At 28.9% G+C, this 15,537-nt stretch overlaps 1 protein-coding gene across 3 annotated transcripts in view; it reads right to left on the reverse strand.

Annotated features, from left to right (window-relative positions):
* The window catches only part of LOC129966168 (diuretic hormone receptor-like), a 241,225-nt gene that overhangs the window by 22,298 nt on the left and 203,390 nt on the right, over positions 1-15,537 (reverse strand). For all 3 annotated transcript variants that reach the window (XM_056080562.1, XM_056080563.1, XM_056080564.1), the window contains exons 8-9: positions 2,546-2,630; positions 426-492 (exon numbers count right to left, since the gene is read on the reverse strand). In XM_056080562.1, coding sequence (XP_055936537.1) covers positions 426-492; positions 2,546-2,630 — 152 coding nt within the window. The remainder of the gene's footprint in view (positions 1-425; positions 493-2,545; positions 2,631-15,537) is intronic.

Here is a 15,537-nt window from a genome sequence, read left to right on the forward strand (position 1 = left end):
CTCATCACAATTTGAAAAAAAAAGTGATATCTTTATCAAGTCTCAGAGTATGAAGAATACGAGAAAAAGCGCAATATTCACACGAGAGATTATTTTTCAAAACGAACATTCGTTTTTGTGTTCATTCATTTCATTCATCTGTTCTTATTATTTGTATGAACACTTTTTCAAATTTAACAATACAAATGTTTTCTTAACAAATTTTTGAGGCATATGAAACTTTTTTCTGAAAAAAAATGTGTGCTCTTCATCAAACGCAAAAAAATAATATTTATCCTAGGATGAAGTTAATAGCTATATTTTAAGTTTTATAAAAGTCGATCACGATGTTTAAAACTTGGGACACCCTGCATTTAGTTAATAATAAATATTACGATGTAATTGTGACTAACATCTAAATTTGTAAAACAGAAAAATATCCTTACCAGAAGCACCAGCATAACAGGACAGCTGAAGACATAATCATAGTAATCTTTATTCTGCCATGGACAGCTAGAAAGAATTAAACAGAAGTGAAAAGTGTTAATTTGCATTTGAATGGAAATGATCAGAAGATACCAACTCTTCAAAATCAAAAATCTTATTAATGATCTTAAAACGTAAAGAATCAGATTGTTTAAGAGGAGCGAAATGGTGCGAATTAATCATTTCGAATAGTGCGAATTGTTGAATTATTCATTTGCAAATTCAACAATTCTCTGAGAGTGCTGAATAGCAATGTGAGTGGAACCTTATAAAGAATTAAGAAGCGTTTGAAAGAATTCTTAAGAATTCTTCAAGCAGTGTTAAAACATAAAAGGATAAAACAATCTTTTACTCTAATCTCGAGAGTATTTTGAAGCGATAGATCTTAGTCAATTAAAATTATAATCTCTTTGAACTCTTTTAGCAATGTGTAATTAAAACTAGCTCACCTTAAACTTTTGATAGGTGTTTCAAAACAATGAAGTTGTAATTAATTATCAGATTCATTGCCTGTAAACGATTAGAAACAGGATCTTTGACAGTTTAATAAACCTTCAGTGAAGGTCTACCCAGTAGAAAAAGAAGTTTTAAGTAGAATATCAACGCATTATAACATCAAAAGAACGAACGAGGAAATTGAAATTGTTGAAAGTGTCGTGAGCTGCCTTTGTTATTTGTTCACGTCTTTGATTGATTAGTTTCTATCTTGCTTTTTTATTGTAAAATTAAAAATAGGAAGCATATCTTTTCATGAGAATTATTCAAGTAATTATAATTCATTAATTCATGTGACATGTAACATTTTAATCATGATTGTTGAGATAGTGTCTAAATAGTCTCCATAGGTTGTTTATTGTTTTGATTGATGTAATCATGGTTTTAGTTCGTAAAGAAAAAGAGCCCAGGCACTAACTTAATCGATTAATATTTAATACTGTAGAGATGATTTAGTTGTATAACATTGACAGGATAAGTTGCTACATCAAATTCATTTTAAATTCAGCATATATATGTGCCTAGATGATATGAATCTACCTACATCATTTTAGCATTTCCATGGTAGGAACATGAAGAATGTTTGGTGGGGAAGTTACAAGAGAGGTGCCCTTCTCATATATCACTATTTAACATTTTTAAATCTCTCATACTATAGTCCTGGCCTATTCCCAAACAAGCATTGATTTAACAAATACTCTAATTAGTAATTTTTGCTTCTATAGATGTTTTGATGATCTAATTATGCCATCTTTGCATCATGAATGTGAGTATCAAATCAAATGTAAATTCAACATAAATGTGTTCTAGAATTGATAAATATACTTTCATTACTGTAACATTCTCATGAGAGAACTATAATGGCATAATATTCGTGGAATATGGGAGAGAGATGTACGTGTTGCCCTTCTCAATTTAGCATTGTTCGTCATTTTTAGGTTTCTCTCTCTCTCACTTTGTGCATTTAGGGTAGCTCTAAAACGCCTATTTATTTAAAAATTAAGTCATTTAGCAATCTTAGCATGATATGATGCAATTATTAATGTTTTCTAGGTGAATAGTGTGGTGCATAATGTTTTAATTTCAATGAAAATACTTTAAATCAAATTAGTTTAATGCTCGAATATGTTACCTACCCATGAACTTTTTCTTTTTAAATGTACCATAATACCATTTTTTTATATAAATAAAACTGAAATTGTTTATAAACAAATAATTTCACATCTCAAAGACAATGCTTTGTTCTACCTCGGCTGTCAAAACTATATCTACGATATTTCAGGCCATCGTTTATCTTGTAGATAAACTCCTAAGCATCTGCTTGAATAGGACAATTATTTCCTTGAAATATTGAGTAATGCGTATTAAATTTGAAATAATTGTCGAAATTGTTTTATTCTTGTATCATCCCCATACAAATAATTTTAATGCTGTTATTACAAATGTTAACAAATGTGTTACAAATAATTTTAATGGTTTTATGTGTAAGGCATCCATTTTTCTCCTTTGCAAATCAACACTTTTCAAGTAAATATGTGCCCGTCATAATACTTTCAGTACAAGAAATGTCTAAAGGATAACTTACCCTCTCTGAGCCAGTGGCTCTTCTGAAACACCGCCAGCAGTGCCCTTCACAATCGCCCAGGCAGCTGCAACAATAGCGGGTATACCTAAAAAAAGAAAGAAAAAAAAAGAATATATATATGATTATCTTGATATGAAAAAAAGGAACTAAAATATTAATAAAATAAAACCAGCTGGAATGATTCCAAAGTTTTCGCACATACTCTCTATAAAACTTGACATACCAGAGAATTCCTTGTACAACATTGGCGTAAAATAACTACAAAATATTTTTGGCGCGACTTTTTCCATTTTTAATGAATTTATCCTGTCATTCTTGGCGATATTTGGTGATTAATCCATGTCATGCGTTAATAGTATCCAAAAACCGAACTTGTGCTTTAGACGCATGTTTGTTAATCGATTGAAATAAAGATTTGACACAAAACTGCAACTGTAATTTAAAAAAAAATCCATACCTAGTTTGATATATTTAAGTCATTGCGTTTTTGAACTAACGCCTTTACATGTTTCTGAAAGTACAAACTGACAGACAATGAATCCATTGTTGATTTTGGCTCAAACTTTGACAGACGACACTATAATGTTAAATCTTTACTAAATCTCATCTATCTAGCTCTCTTTTTTGTAATTATCGTTTTTATATTCGAACAGCCGGAAAAACGGACTTCCTCTGAACAGATTTTACTAAAAATTTGTTAGAAATCAGCAAATTTGGAATAAAGAACGTATACTGAATTTCAGCTGTCTGGCTCAAAGCGTTTCTTAGTTATCTTTGTCACAGAGAGACGGATAGTTTCCAAAAATATGTTTATCGAACTGAAGATGTCTAAAACGTGGAGATTCATCAAATTGTCGACTTCTAGTTTTTCGACAATACTATACTACGCACATGAGAAAGTACAAACGAGAGGTGGTAATAAAAGAATTAAAGAATACAAAATTTTAAACGAATAGTAATTACTAAATTTTCCATGTACAGCATTACGTAGTGTTAGCAGATTTTCACTAATCATTTATAAATAAACTTTTAGAGCATACTTTTGTTATTTCCTGATTGTTCACGAATTAAGAAATTCAATGCCTGAGACTAACGGGACATAGAAACTAAAAGATCCATTTTCACACAGAAAACCGGATCTTTCTGTCTCTCTTTTTGTATCTATCTATCTGTATGATATGTATATACTAAAACCTCTCTCTCTCTCTGTATATATATATATATATATATATATATAAAGAGAGAGATAGAGGGAGTATATATGTTACTGTCAATATGATAAATAGATCAATCACTTTCGTCGCAAAAACAGTTGATAAACAATAATCAAATGATCGTGTTAACACACACACACACTATCTTATTTGTTTTTAGAAGCATATTTATTGTCATTTGTTGATTTCAAAAGAGTTCCCCCGGAACGATGCGCTGTAACAACATGGAATCTTAAAATTATGACCCTTTATTATATATTTTAAACAAGCCATTCTAGTTTTTATTTTCAAGACTAATTAATTTTAAAAAATGTTTAATTACAAAGTTAACACTGAACTACAACTCAGTGTTTTCTCTCATATCTGTGCAAAAAATTCTAAAATAATTCTTGAATAAAAATAATTTATCAATCACTTTAAAGAACAAATTTTACTATAACGTTAAAATTTAAGATTTTGTTAAAACTTTGCACAGTTTAAAATTTTTCTAATTAATATGCAATTACATTTACTTTGCAATCATTTTAGAAGGTCAATTTTGAATTTCAACCAAATGAAGAAACCTAAATAGGAAAAAAGAAATACTATACCATGATTTTACAATTGGAAATAGACACACCAAAGAGAAGCGAAGATTCAGGCCATTATTTTAAAAGCCATGATATGAAGGAATCTTATAGGTTGCAATACTCTTAGAAAGCGATTCAAGGTACTGAGACAAAAGGGGAAAAGAATCTACTGATTTTGATGAGACGATATGAGAAAGGTTGAATGAAAATCAAGGAAATACATTGCAGCAAAAAACTGATTTATTCAATTGGAAGTAAAGGTTTCATCAGTTAGTTTTTTTAAAAAATTATGGTATTTAACAAAAAATTATTTTTAAATTACAATTAGATAGATATCATTTCAAAAACGCTAGTTTTAGCATCCATTAAAATCTCAATCTTAGCTACACAGAATGATGTTATAATTTTTTATGGGGCCATATATTTAGTTATATTGATTGTTATATAAGCTACATAATTAACTGGCCTTTGAAAGCCACGAAAAATATTTATGTATAATCCTAATATCTTGTTGTGATAAATAGTATAATTATTTATCACATAAAAAAGAATTCAAAGGATGCTAGGGTATTCAAAACAGTTTTTTATTACAGAATTATTTGATAATCTCAAAAATCAGTTACATAAAAGAACAATGGTATTAACTAGTATCCCCGAGTTACATTTTAAATGAGCCAATTTATCCAGTAATAAATAACACATCGTCCCGAATGGAAAAAAAAAAGTGCGTGACATGGCAAATCAGAACACGAGAGCGTGCCTTTAGTTATTAAGCAACATGAACTGCCACACTTGTCACGTTATGAAAATATCACGCGAAATAACTTCATTGTCCTTTTATTGCCATGAAAAAATTCGCGGTTCATTTATATCCTTTATATGTATGTTCTATTTCGTTTCGTTAAAAATTTTAAAATGCATGTATTTGAAATCGATGAATAAACGGATGGAAATGATCTCCCCGAAGGTTACTCGCATACTCCCAAAATAAGAGTTTGATACCTTTATATGCCCTCTCCATATAGAGTCTGTGAATCTTGGAAACTCCATGAATGCCACGATTGTTGAGTTTTATTCTGCCCCGCACGTAAGTGTTTAGTTCTTCGTAATGTATTGAAGAAAATAGAATGTGGATTTTTCTACATTTCTGTCATCTAATTGAAACTGTAACATTCGCCGTTTCCTAGTACTGATAAGACATTTACAGCTAACTGTGTCGTCGCTGTTAATGACTAAATTCCCCTAGATAGCCAGATGGTGGATCTTTTCACCTGAGTGGTCTCGCATCTGTTCATTAGCAACTACATTGAAAGGCCATATGTGGGAATTCCTCGTCCAAGAGATATTGATAGTACCTTCAAAGAGAAAGGGGTGTCCAAACATCTGAATGCTGAATGTTTCTCATTGTAAAGGGACTATGATAACTCCGTGTTCCAGAATAATCAGTTATGAAAGGTGCGTCACACAAAGCATCTTCCCACGACCGACTGGCGCCGCTGAGAGAGCATATTGCGGAATCCCGATTGGCAGAAAGAGAGCTCAAATGACCAATGTAAATTAAGAGACGGAGATTGTCACCGAAATAAAGTGCTTTTTTTAAGAGAATAAAGAGATTTTTTTTAAGAGAAGAGAAGAAACGAATTGTAGTTGGACTACGCCCACGAGTTTGGAGTCCGAGAAGCAACTGAGTTTCAAGAAAGCCTTCGACTTTGGCTGTTGTGTCTCCTACTACAGGTATAAATAACTATTTATTTAACCAAGATTAGAACAAGTTGTCCTTTTGTATATATAGGGCTGTAAAATAAAGAATTGTCTGGAAATTCTGCTTCGTTATTTGATCAGTCTAGATCAAGACATTACAAAACAAAATTTGACACATAATTACAAATTTGATAAGTATATGCCACACTGAATTTCATTTATCTGAATCTTTATGATTTTGGGTAATTGCTTTTACATGCATACAAATGCACAAATGATAAGTATGAAACTTTAAGTAAATCAAACCTTTGAAGTATTTGGATCAAAATTGGATACGTACTCGAACTTTAATTGGTTGGGTTATTGTCTGTGCCAGATTGAGATACGCGATGATAGAACCTGGGACCTTGTGGTTCGCAGTCCAGTAACATGACCAGGATACAAACGCATATACTTGTGTAGCGTAGTTGTTAACTGGCTTATATGCTATTCACCACACACTCTCCCTCCAGTGAGTCGGAGGTGAGATGAGGTGGCTGTTGAGTGGTGATGTATTGAGCTGTCGATTCTAATCCGCCTGTACCCATTTGAGTAGCGCCAAGCTCTATGGCGAGCGTTTGTGGATGAGTGGTTGTTGCGTCAAGTGAGTCTGACGACTTTGGGTTGCTGCGGGTAGATGGCGTCACAACAGCTGTAAGATGGTTGAAGGTTCATCGTCCGAGGTCACCAATGTGCCGATTTGTAATGCGCGAGAATAGAATCTGAGACCTTGTGGTGCGCAGTCCAGTAACATGACCAGGATACAAAAGCATATGGTCGTATAGCGTAGTTGTTAACTGGCTTATATGCTATTCACCACATGTCTTTACATGCATACAAATGTACAGAATATATATTAGCAGCCTTCAGTAAGTCAAACCTTTCAGGAATTTTGATCAAAATTTGATATGAACCTAAACATTCATTGATAACACAATATATCAAGCTTTATTAATATATTTTTATCCGTTTTCTTTTATCGTATTTACTTGTATTTTATACAGACAGAGACTTCAATTGTTTAAATTTTGTTCATAATATGAAAGAAATATACAAATTATTTATAAACACCTCTTTCCAAATCTCATTTATCTAGTGAGAATAAGTGTTAAATTGCCATGTTCACAAAACGAAAAGTAAACGTAATTTCATAAATGTTCTTTTCAAACTCGGGGATGTATAATTGTGAACATTCTTAAAAATTTCAAACTCGAGATATTTTTGATAATAAAATTGCATTGTTTTGGTAACTAGAAAGAAAAAGAGGAAGGTTTTGATACATTTATATCATCTATATTAATTTTATCTTTTATTAAGATAAGAAAATTTATATATTCTAAAAGAGATAAATAAAGAAAGTCGAAATATTATATAGTTATCACATAATTCCTTTCATAAGGGAATTTATGATTATGAAAGGAATATATAATTGACAGTGAAAAATATATAATTATAACCCTCATTCAAGCACGTGATTCTTCTACTAATAATTAGTAAGATATATAAAAAAATGTAATTTTAATTTCGAATGAAGTAAGGAATAATGTTCGACATTAATGCAATGTTTCCTTTTGATAAAATTCCCTTGTTAACTAATTATTTTTTTAGATTTTTTTTACGATCCGATCGAAGGTCATGATAATACAGCTTCCTTTCTTGATTCTATTATAGGAAGTGTTAAAAGATTAAAATATTTCCCATGTGTTTGTTTTTCTACTAAAATCCCGGGAGAAGCGCTAAATATCCACTTGTTGACTTTAATCAGAAGATAAACTGTTGTGCAGTCGGGATTTTATCACTCTAAGAACTTTGTTGCATTATTGTAACAATTTTTTTTATCTCTCTCTCTCTCTCTCTTTTTTTTTTTTTTTGGAAAATGACCTAATTATTTTCTTGCAAAAAATAATCGTTATCAGACAAATGGCTGTGCTTTGTATGTTATAATAAAATAAATAAACTTACGAGCAAACATGTTATATATAAAATTTAAGGTATTAGAACTAATAATTTATCTAAATATATATTGCTTTAATTTCAAGCTGACGTGTGACTGAATAAATAATATTTCCAGTATTGTTACATTACGTTCATATTTATTATCAATGTCTAAGAGTTATTTAGTTCGTTATAAAGGTGTTTAGAGGACTATTCAAAAAAGTACATACCGTTTTAGAATATTAAAAAATGCAAATGAAAAGAAATTTTTCATTATTTATAATTGAAAAGTAGATTATTCAGTTATTTTTCAACGTACTCTTAGTAAAAATTAAGAAACTTATCATTACGGTACATTATATTGTTCATTCAATAGAATGTTGTCGCCGGAGACTTCAACTAAGCACGGGCATGTGCATAAATTGTTCATCATCGCCGAAACGCTGTATTGCGACCTTAGTATCGCTGTGTGTAAAAAAAAATTAAAAATCGTTCGGTGCAAGATCCGAACTGTAGTGGAAAAATAGTGGAAATCCTCCAAGAGCTGTCGACTTCGAATTTCTGTATGGAGGCATGCATTACAAGTGATTTTCCTCTACACTTGTATTTTTTTTTTCAAATTTATTTAATGTTTCAAAATATCTGCCACAATTTGTCATTACACCTCGTTTGATGTACTATACTTGAAGCACACCCTTCCTATTATAAAAGACAATAGCCATTATCTGTCTTGGTGATAATGTACGCAAACATTTCTTTGAGAATTCATGTGATTTCACAATATAGACTATTGTTTTGTCTCAAAAATGTTGAAATTTATCGAGTCTCGTCATTTATAACGGATATTGTCAAGAGATGATTCACCACTTTCGTTATAATCCTCGAGAAATTTTAAAATGTTGTCATGTGCTGTTGTTTGTGGTCTCCTCATATAAGTTTCGGTACTCATTTGATACAAAATTAGTGATAGTTGTTCTTGTGGTGTTGCGTCGCAACACCACACAACGAAGCTCGGAAAATTTGCGGAAACTTTAGAATCAGCTCCGAAATTATAAAGCGCTAATTTTCACGAAACATTTCACTGTTTTTTCCATTTCTTCAGCATGAACAAGAGTTGGTCAGCTATTCGTACTTCTTCTGAACATTAGTGAGAACATTTTTTAAACATAATGCACCCTTATTTCACTCCAGGTTAATTCAGAATGCAGTTTCCGTACACTATAAAAAGTGTCTGAAAATTTTTAATTATTCTTTTTTCTAGGAATAAAAATATAATCGCTGATCGTACTTCACAATTTATGCTATCTTCTAAAACATGGATGACACTGACGAACAATAATTATGATATACCGATTCTTGGCATGATTAATCGCAATTTTTATTATTATAGCCGGCATTTATGTAATACAGATAGGCCAAAAGACAGAATGAAATAATTTTTTCGGCATACTGAAGCCAAAATAACAATAATTTTAAAAAGGAGATCACATACTAAATTTTATTTATTTAAGTCACTGTATTTTTTATTAATTGTTTTTACATGTTTGCAAAAGCCAGTTCAGCAGACGATCAACCCTTTTTCGATTTAAATTAAAAATTTGATAGAGAAAAAAATTTTAAATTCTAAACCTTTCATCAAATTTTGTTTACTCTTTATATTTTGCAGTTACAATGCTAGTAGGTTGGCAGAATGCAAGATTGACTAATGGTAAATTCTAAACCTGTCATCAAACTTTATTTACTCTTTATATTTTGCAGTTATCATGTACTCGAGCAGCAGAGCAGACACATTTTCTCCCAATGGATTTCATTCAAAATTTGATAGAATTCTACAAATTTGGTGTTAAATCCCAACGCAAAAATTACATCCGACTATCGCATAACGTTTGTGGGTTATAATAGAATATGCTTGTCTAACTCTGAAAGATCTGAAACGTATAGATTCATCAAAATCTTGAATTCATTTCTTTTAATAATTACAATATATTCTCTTTATATAACTACCTTTATTAAAAATCAGAATATGTTTTTCTTGTTTAGGGAAGTCCACATTTTGTAGAGTATTTCAATCCTCTATAATTTGAAAAGTATTTCGTGCATTTATATCGTATAAAATAAGAAGTTCAAGTATTTCACGTTGCAACAAACGTTGCATACGACAGAATAAAAAAATTGTAAGAATTTTAAGATAATTAGCAATATTATGGGAAAATTTAATTTTAATTTATTTATTTTTGTAATAATTCATAAAACTACAAATAAATAATATTATATTGCAGGGTACAGTTATTAACAAAAATGGCGATATTTATTTATTTATTTTTATAAAATTATCATTTAAAACTATTTATTAAATTATTTATTTATTAAAAATATTTATTTATTTTTGTTATTAATTATTTATTAAAATTTGTTATTAATTAATTATTTATTAAAAATATTTATTTATTTTTGTAAATAATGCATAAAAATACAAATAAATAATATTGTATTGATTGATTCAGTTATTAATAAAAATGACGAAGCATTTCAATATCTTTATAAAATTAATCGTTGGTAAATAAGCTTATGTAATGCATTTAAAAGCCCTGTGACATACTGTTTATAATGTGACATTGAGCAGCTTATGAAATTTTAATTTTAAGCGCCTCTTTACACTATAATTAGAGATTATTTATAAACAAATATTTTTTGTAATCAATTATAGTTTAAAAAAATACAAAAAATTATAATGGGAGAATAATTATTTTACAAGCGTTACATAAATTAGAATTATAAAATAGTGTTAAACATTTGTATTAGTTTAAGAAATAGCATTAATCCACTTGTATAAAATAGCTCCATAAAAAATGAGATTTTTTTTAAAATAGCAGTACTATGCAGTTTTAAAGTCTTGTTCTAACAAAGGCCTTTTTTGCGTAAAGGGCCTTATAAGAAAAAGGCATTTGAGTTATCGCAAGCAGAACAATAAATAAATGATTATGTCGAAAATGGTAACTGAAGCAATGTTATAATTTATTTATGAACAGAAAATGGACGTAATTATACAATACTTTTGTATGTTTTTATATAAAATAGTTTAATAAAAATCAAATTTCTTCAAAATGAGCATGTTACGCAATTTAAAAGTTCCGTTCTAACCCATGACATTTTCTTATTATTTCAAGAGTTCAGCAGCTGAGAAAACGTAAACATTATCTCCTCAAGATAATATCTTTTTTTTTCTTTTTTCTTTTGTTGTTTAGAGCCGTGACACAAATTCGTCGAACCAGACATTCGATCTATTTTGAACAATAAATTCGATCTTTAAGTCGTAAGCAGAACGATTTTCATGAAAGACACATATAAGTTACTGGGCTTTTCTCTAGTTTTTATTTTATTTTTTATTTCGAGGGTGTGTGTTTTCTATCACGCGACGTCAGAAAATACGAGGAGTGAGACGAAGAATTAGAACACCCATCCCTTGGGTAAACTCGGAAAGTTTTGAGTAAACAAACAAATGGATGGTTTGGGTAGCTGTTCATCAGAAGAATGGACAGTGGATAAACAGGGGTATTTTATGGGTAAGAATATCATATTGATAGAGTTTGAAATATATGCACTTTAAACTAAATTATATATATATATATATATATATATATATGACTTAAAGTAAAATAAGTTTCTTTTAAGGGGTGAGTATATTTGAAGTAATTTCAGAGGATATTCATGATCAACCATGATATATATTTTAAGATCAGGCATTGGGACTAAATATATTACGTAATTTTATTAAAATAAAATGTGTTATCTATACTTATGATAAAGCTCAATGTGTGTGTGTATGTGTTGGAGCTCTACAGACTAGACCGTTCGACCTACAGCTACCAGATTTGGCACGTGTATACCTTGGAGCCCGGTAATGTGCACCTAGGAACGATTTTGTTTTAAATTTTTTTATTAATACTTTAATTAATTAAAAATTAAGCGAAATTTTGGCTAACTTTGAAATTATTAGAGTATAAAATTATTTTTTAGATCAAATTGAAGTTCAAAAGATAATCTTTTCAATGATACTAATGTTTTAATCAACAAATTAAATTTCTATTTTTAATGATTTTTTAAAAAAATAATTTAATTATATTTTTCAACAATTTGTTTCGCACAAAATAAAAATTAAATTTAAGCTTCACGTTGCACATTAATGGGAAAAATAACTAAAATGAATTAATAATTATATATATATATATATATATATATATATATATATATATATATATATACAAAAAGTTCTGTAATGGCAAATCATATGCAAATAGTGTTTTGTTTCTAAAATATTTGATATTTGTGTGATTTGATATTTTATATGATCAATAAATTCATATAAAAAACCCTGACTAAGTAACAGATTATTACTATAATCTATAAATTACATATTTAAGTACAGTATTTCTTTATGATACAAAAACCAACAATATAATGCTTCAAATATGATAATTTTTTTCCATCTTACTTTCAGACGAATTTCAAATTTGTTCGTTTGTTAAAAAAGAAAGAAGCTAACTGAAACTAAATTGTTACATTTAATGAATAAATTGCAACAATTGGTGTATATTAAATTCTAAAACCCTCAAATGGGGATCATAGCACCTAATGGGTTAAGGTGCTTTTGAGCAACTCAGTAACATTTTTGAAAAATATTCTTTTTTTTCTTTTATCATTTTATGAAGAGAACTGAGAAATATTTTTTATATTTTATAACATAATATATTTAAAGGTAATCATTAGAGATTAATCCCATTTTAGTAGAAATTCATCTCGTGGTAAGAAGTTTCAGTGAACACGTATTTTTCTTTCTTTCAAACTCTGTCCAACAAGAGAATGGTTTCAAGTCTAATGTTGTTTTCAGAGCACGTTTGAGAACACCGAGTTTAGGTTCTAAATACCTAGAGAATTCGTAAAAGAAATCAGTACAATCGTTATCACAATGGAAACACATCAAGGAAATGAAAGTCTTGAGTAAATCTGAATGACATTCGGAATGTACACTGAATTAAAAAACAACAACTTACAATTTAATTTTTTTTAAATTATTATTCATGAATTAAAGATTATAACTATTATTAAGTAAACTTTAAATTATAATTTTTGTACCACAAGCAAATTTTTAGAAACTAACATTGTATTAATTAAACATTATATTAATTAAAATCATTTTTATAAATATAAATAAGCGTCTGATATTGAATTCAACCCTGCTCTTCAGTTCTCTATGTTCCAATGTAAGAACGATGGAATCATTGTAACCAAAGCATTAAAAATATCTCAAACAGACTTTGTTCCCTTTTACTTTTAGAAACATAAATATTTTTAGAGATAGATAAGAATTATGGAAACAGAATGGACTAGATATAATTAAAATAATATAATAAATATCTAAATATAAATCTTATGTATTTAAAAAAAGTTGAAAGCATTTCTGTAATAGTATTTTTTTTTATATTTTGTATTAGAACAAAACAGTAGAAACTTGCAAATCTATTCTTTTAGATTCCCAGTATGTTTTTTTATTACTGAAGTTGTGTGTGTGTTTTTTTATCCAATGAAGAATTCTTGGTTGCATTTTGCTTTTTTATTTTTTGTAATTCGCTATCACACACACACACACACACACACACACACACAATATGAACGAAGATCACATAAAAATGTCTATAATACATAATATTTACAATAACACATAATATATACAGTAACACATGGCACTGCCGCTGACAACGAGCGAACTGTGTCTAATTACAACAGTTTAACACAGAACAATCAAATCGAAGTAAGAAGAAAAGCAACTATGCGCCACTCACTCTCCCAACTGTAAAATTTTGAGAGTGCATGCAGCGCCATCTATTAACAGCATTAAGTAACATATTTAGGATATGAATAATTATTCAAAAATAAAGGTTACAAACAATATAATTGCGTGAACAATCACTGTTTATTGTACATAATCACAGTCACGTAAATTTATTACTCAGTTGTAAATTAATAGTGGATAAATAATTTTATCTTTTAGCATTAAATCTATCGACTATTATACAAGACTTTTCAACTCCGGTGAGTGTGTGCAAATTTTGCATTGCCTGCCTTTTTTTAATTTGCTTATTTCTTCTAAAAAACAACTTTTTATGGTCAATTTGTTTTCAATCCATTTGATATTTTCTGATATCTATAGAATAAAAATATTTCAAACTTAACTATTAAAAGAACTTTAGCAATACATTTTTAGGACAGCGATTTCTCTTTCTATTAAAGATGTATATATTCAAAATTTTATCAAAAATATCTCCAGCTTTTCTACTGGTATTGTAATCTAATGTCATTTCTGGATTTTTCTAAGGTCTATTTATCATGGCGCCTTATATTCATAAGCATGATTTTATTATCATTGCTTTCTTGGAATGCGATTCGCAGCAAGTAAAGTACAAATTTGAGTTATATGTCCATGTTTTTGTTATTTAATCAACAAATTCTTTTACAAGTTCATTTTCTTATGAAATCGAACTTAGCAATATTTCGTTTTAGAAGATGTTGACTCAGTTTGTAAGAATTGAAGTTCTGACATTTCCATCATAGCTTCTCTCTCTTCATACTTGTTAGATCACTTACAACTCACAAGATTTGATGTCTTTTCTGGTTTTGATCCGGATTTTTTTCTGGTATACATATGTGTCTTTAGTGTAAGTCTTAGAACCACAAAAATGTAATGTTTTAATTCTTTATTTGAATGATTTATTTTACATATATTGGTAAACGGCTATGAAAGGAGCTAATTGTTTGTCATCTTTAATATTTTAATTTAAATGCAAATGTGAATTTCTGACAATTTTCCCCAATTTTTTTTAACATGAGAAAGTTTATTTGTTAAATTTCTTTCTTCACAAATTGATTTATTTTCTAAAGCATATAATAGTTAGTTGAATTAACAAGATACAGAGTGAAATTGTAAGAACAATTAAGAGAAAATAGCATCGAATAATATTATAAAAAACAATAAATTTTAAGAATTTCAAAAAAAAAAAAAATATAGAAATTATGTTAATGAAAGACAATCCTTTTTAAAGAAATAGTACACCATCTTCATTAATAATGAGATATTTATTAAATAATTTCATACCATCCGTTTTCATAAGCAATTCAAAATTGTTTCTGATCAAATGTACTGAGAGGAGCACGTTTAAATAATTATATTCTTTGAATGAGAGTAATAATAATAATAATAGTTTTTCAGAAAAATTGGACTAATACACTTTCTTTTTATATGCCCAAGAAGGTGAAGTGTAGAATGTGTAAAAAAAAGGTAATATGAAGAATAAATTGGAATGAAGCATAATTTGTTTGTTCTTATTTACTAAAAAATCAATAGATTTAATCTAGACTATATAAATGCACCAAAGAAATAGAATAGGTAAATTCTTGTTGAAATTCAGTATATACATTTATTTTTATTTATTCAGATTTATTATTTTATTTCACTACTCTCATTTACACCAAAAGTAGA

The sequence above is a fragment of the Argiope bruennichi genome, chromosome 4, assembly GCF_947563725.1.
Source record: "Argiope bruennichi chromosome 4, qqArgBrue1.1, whole genome shotgun sequence".
Classification (NCBI taxonomy): Eukaryota; Metazoa; Arthropoda; class Arachnida; order Araneae; family Araneidae; genus Argiope; species Argiope bruennichi.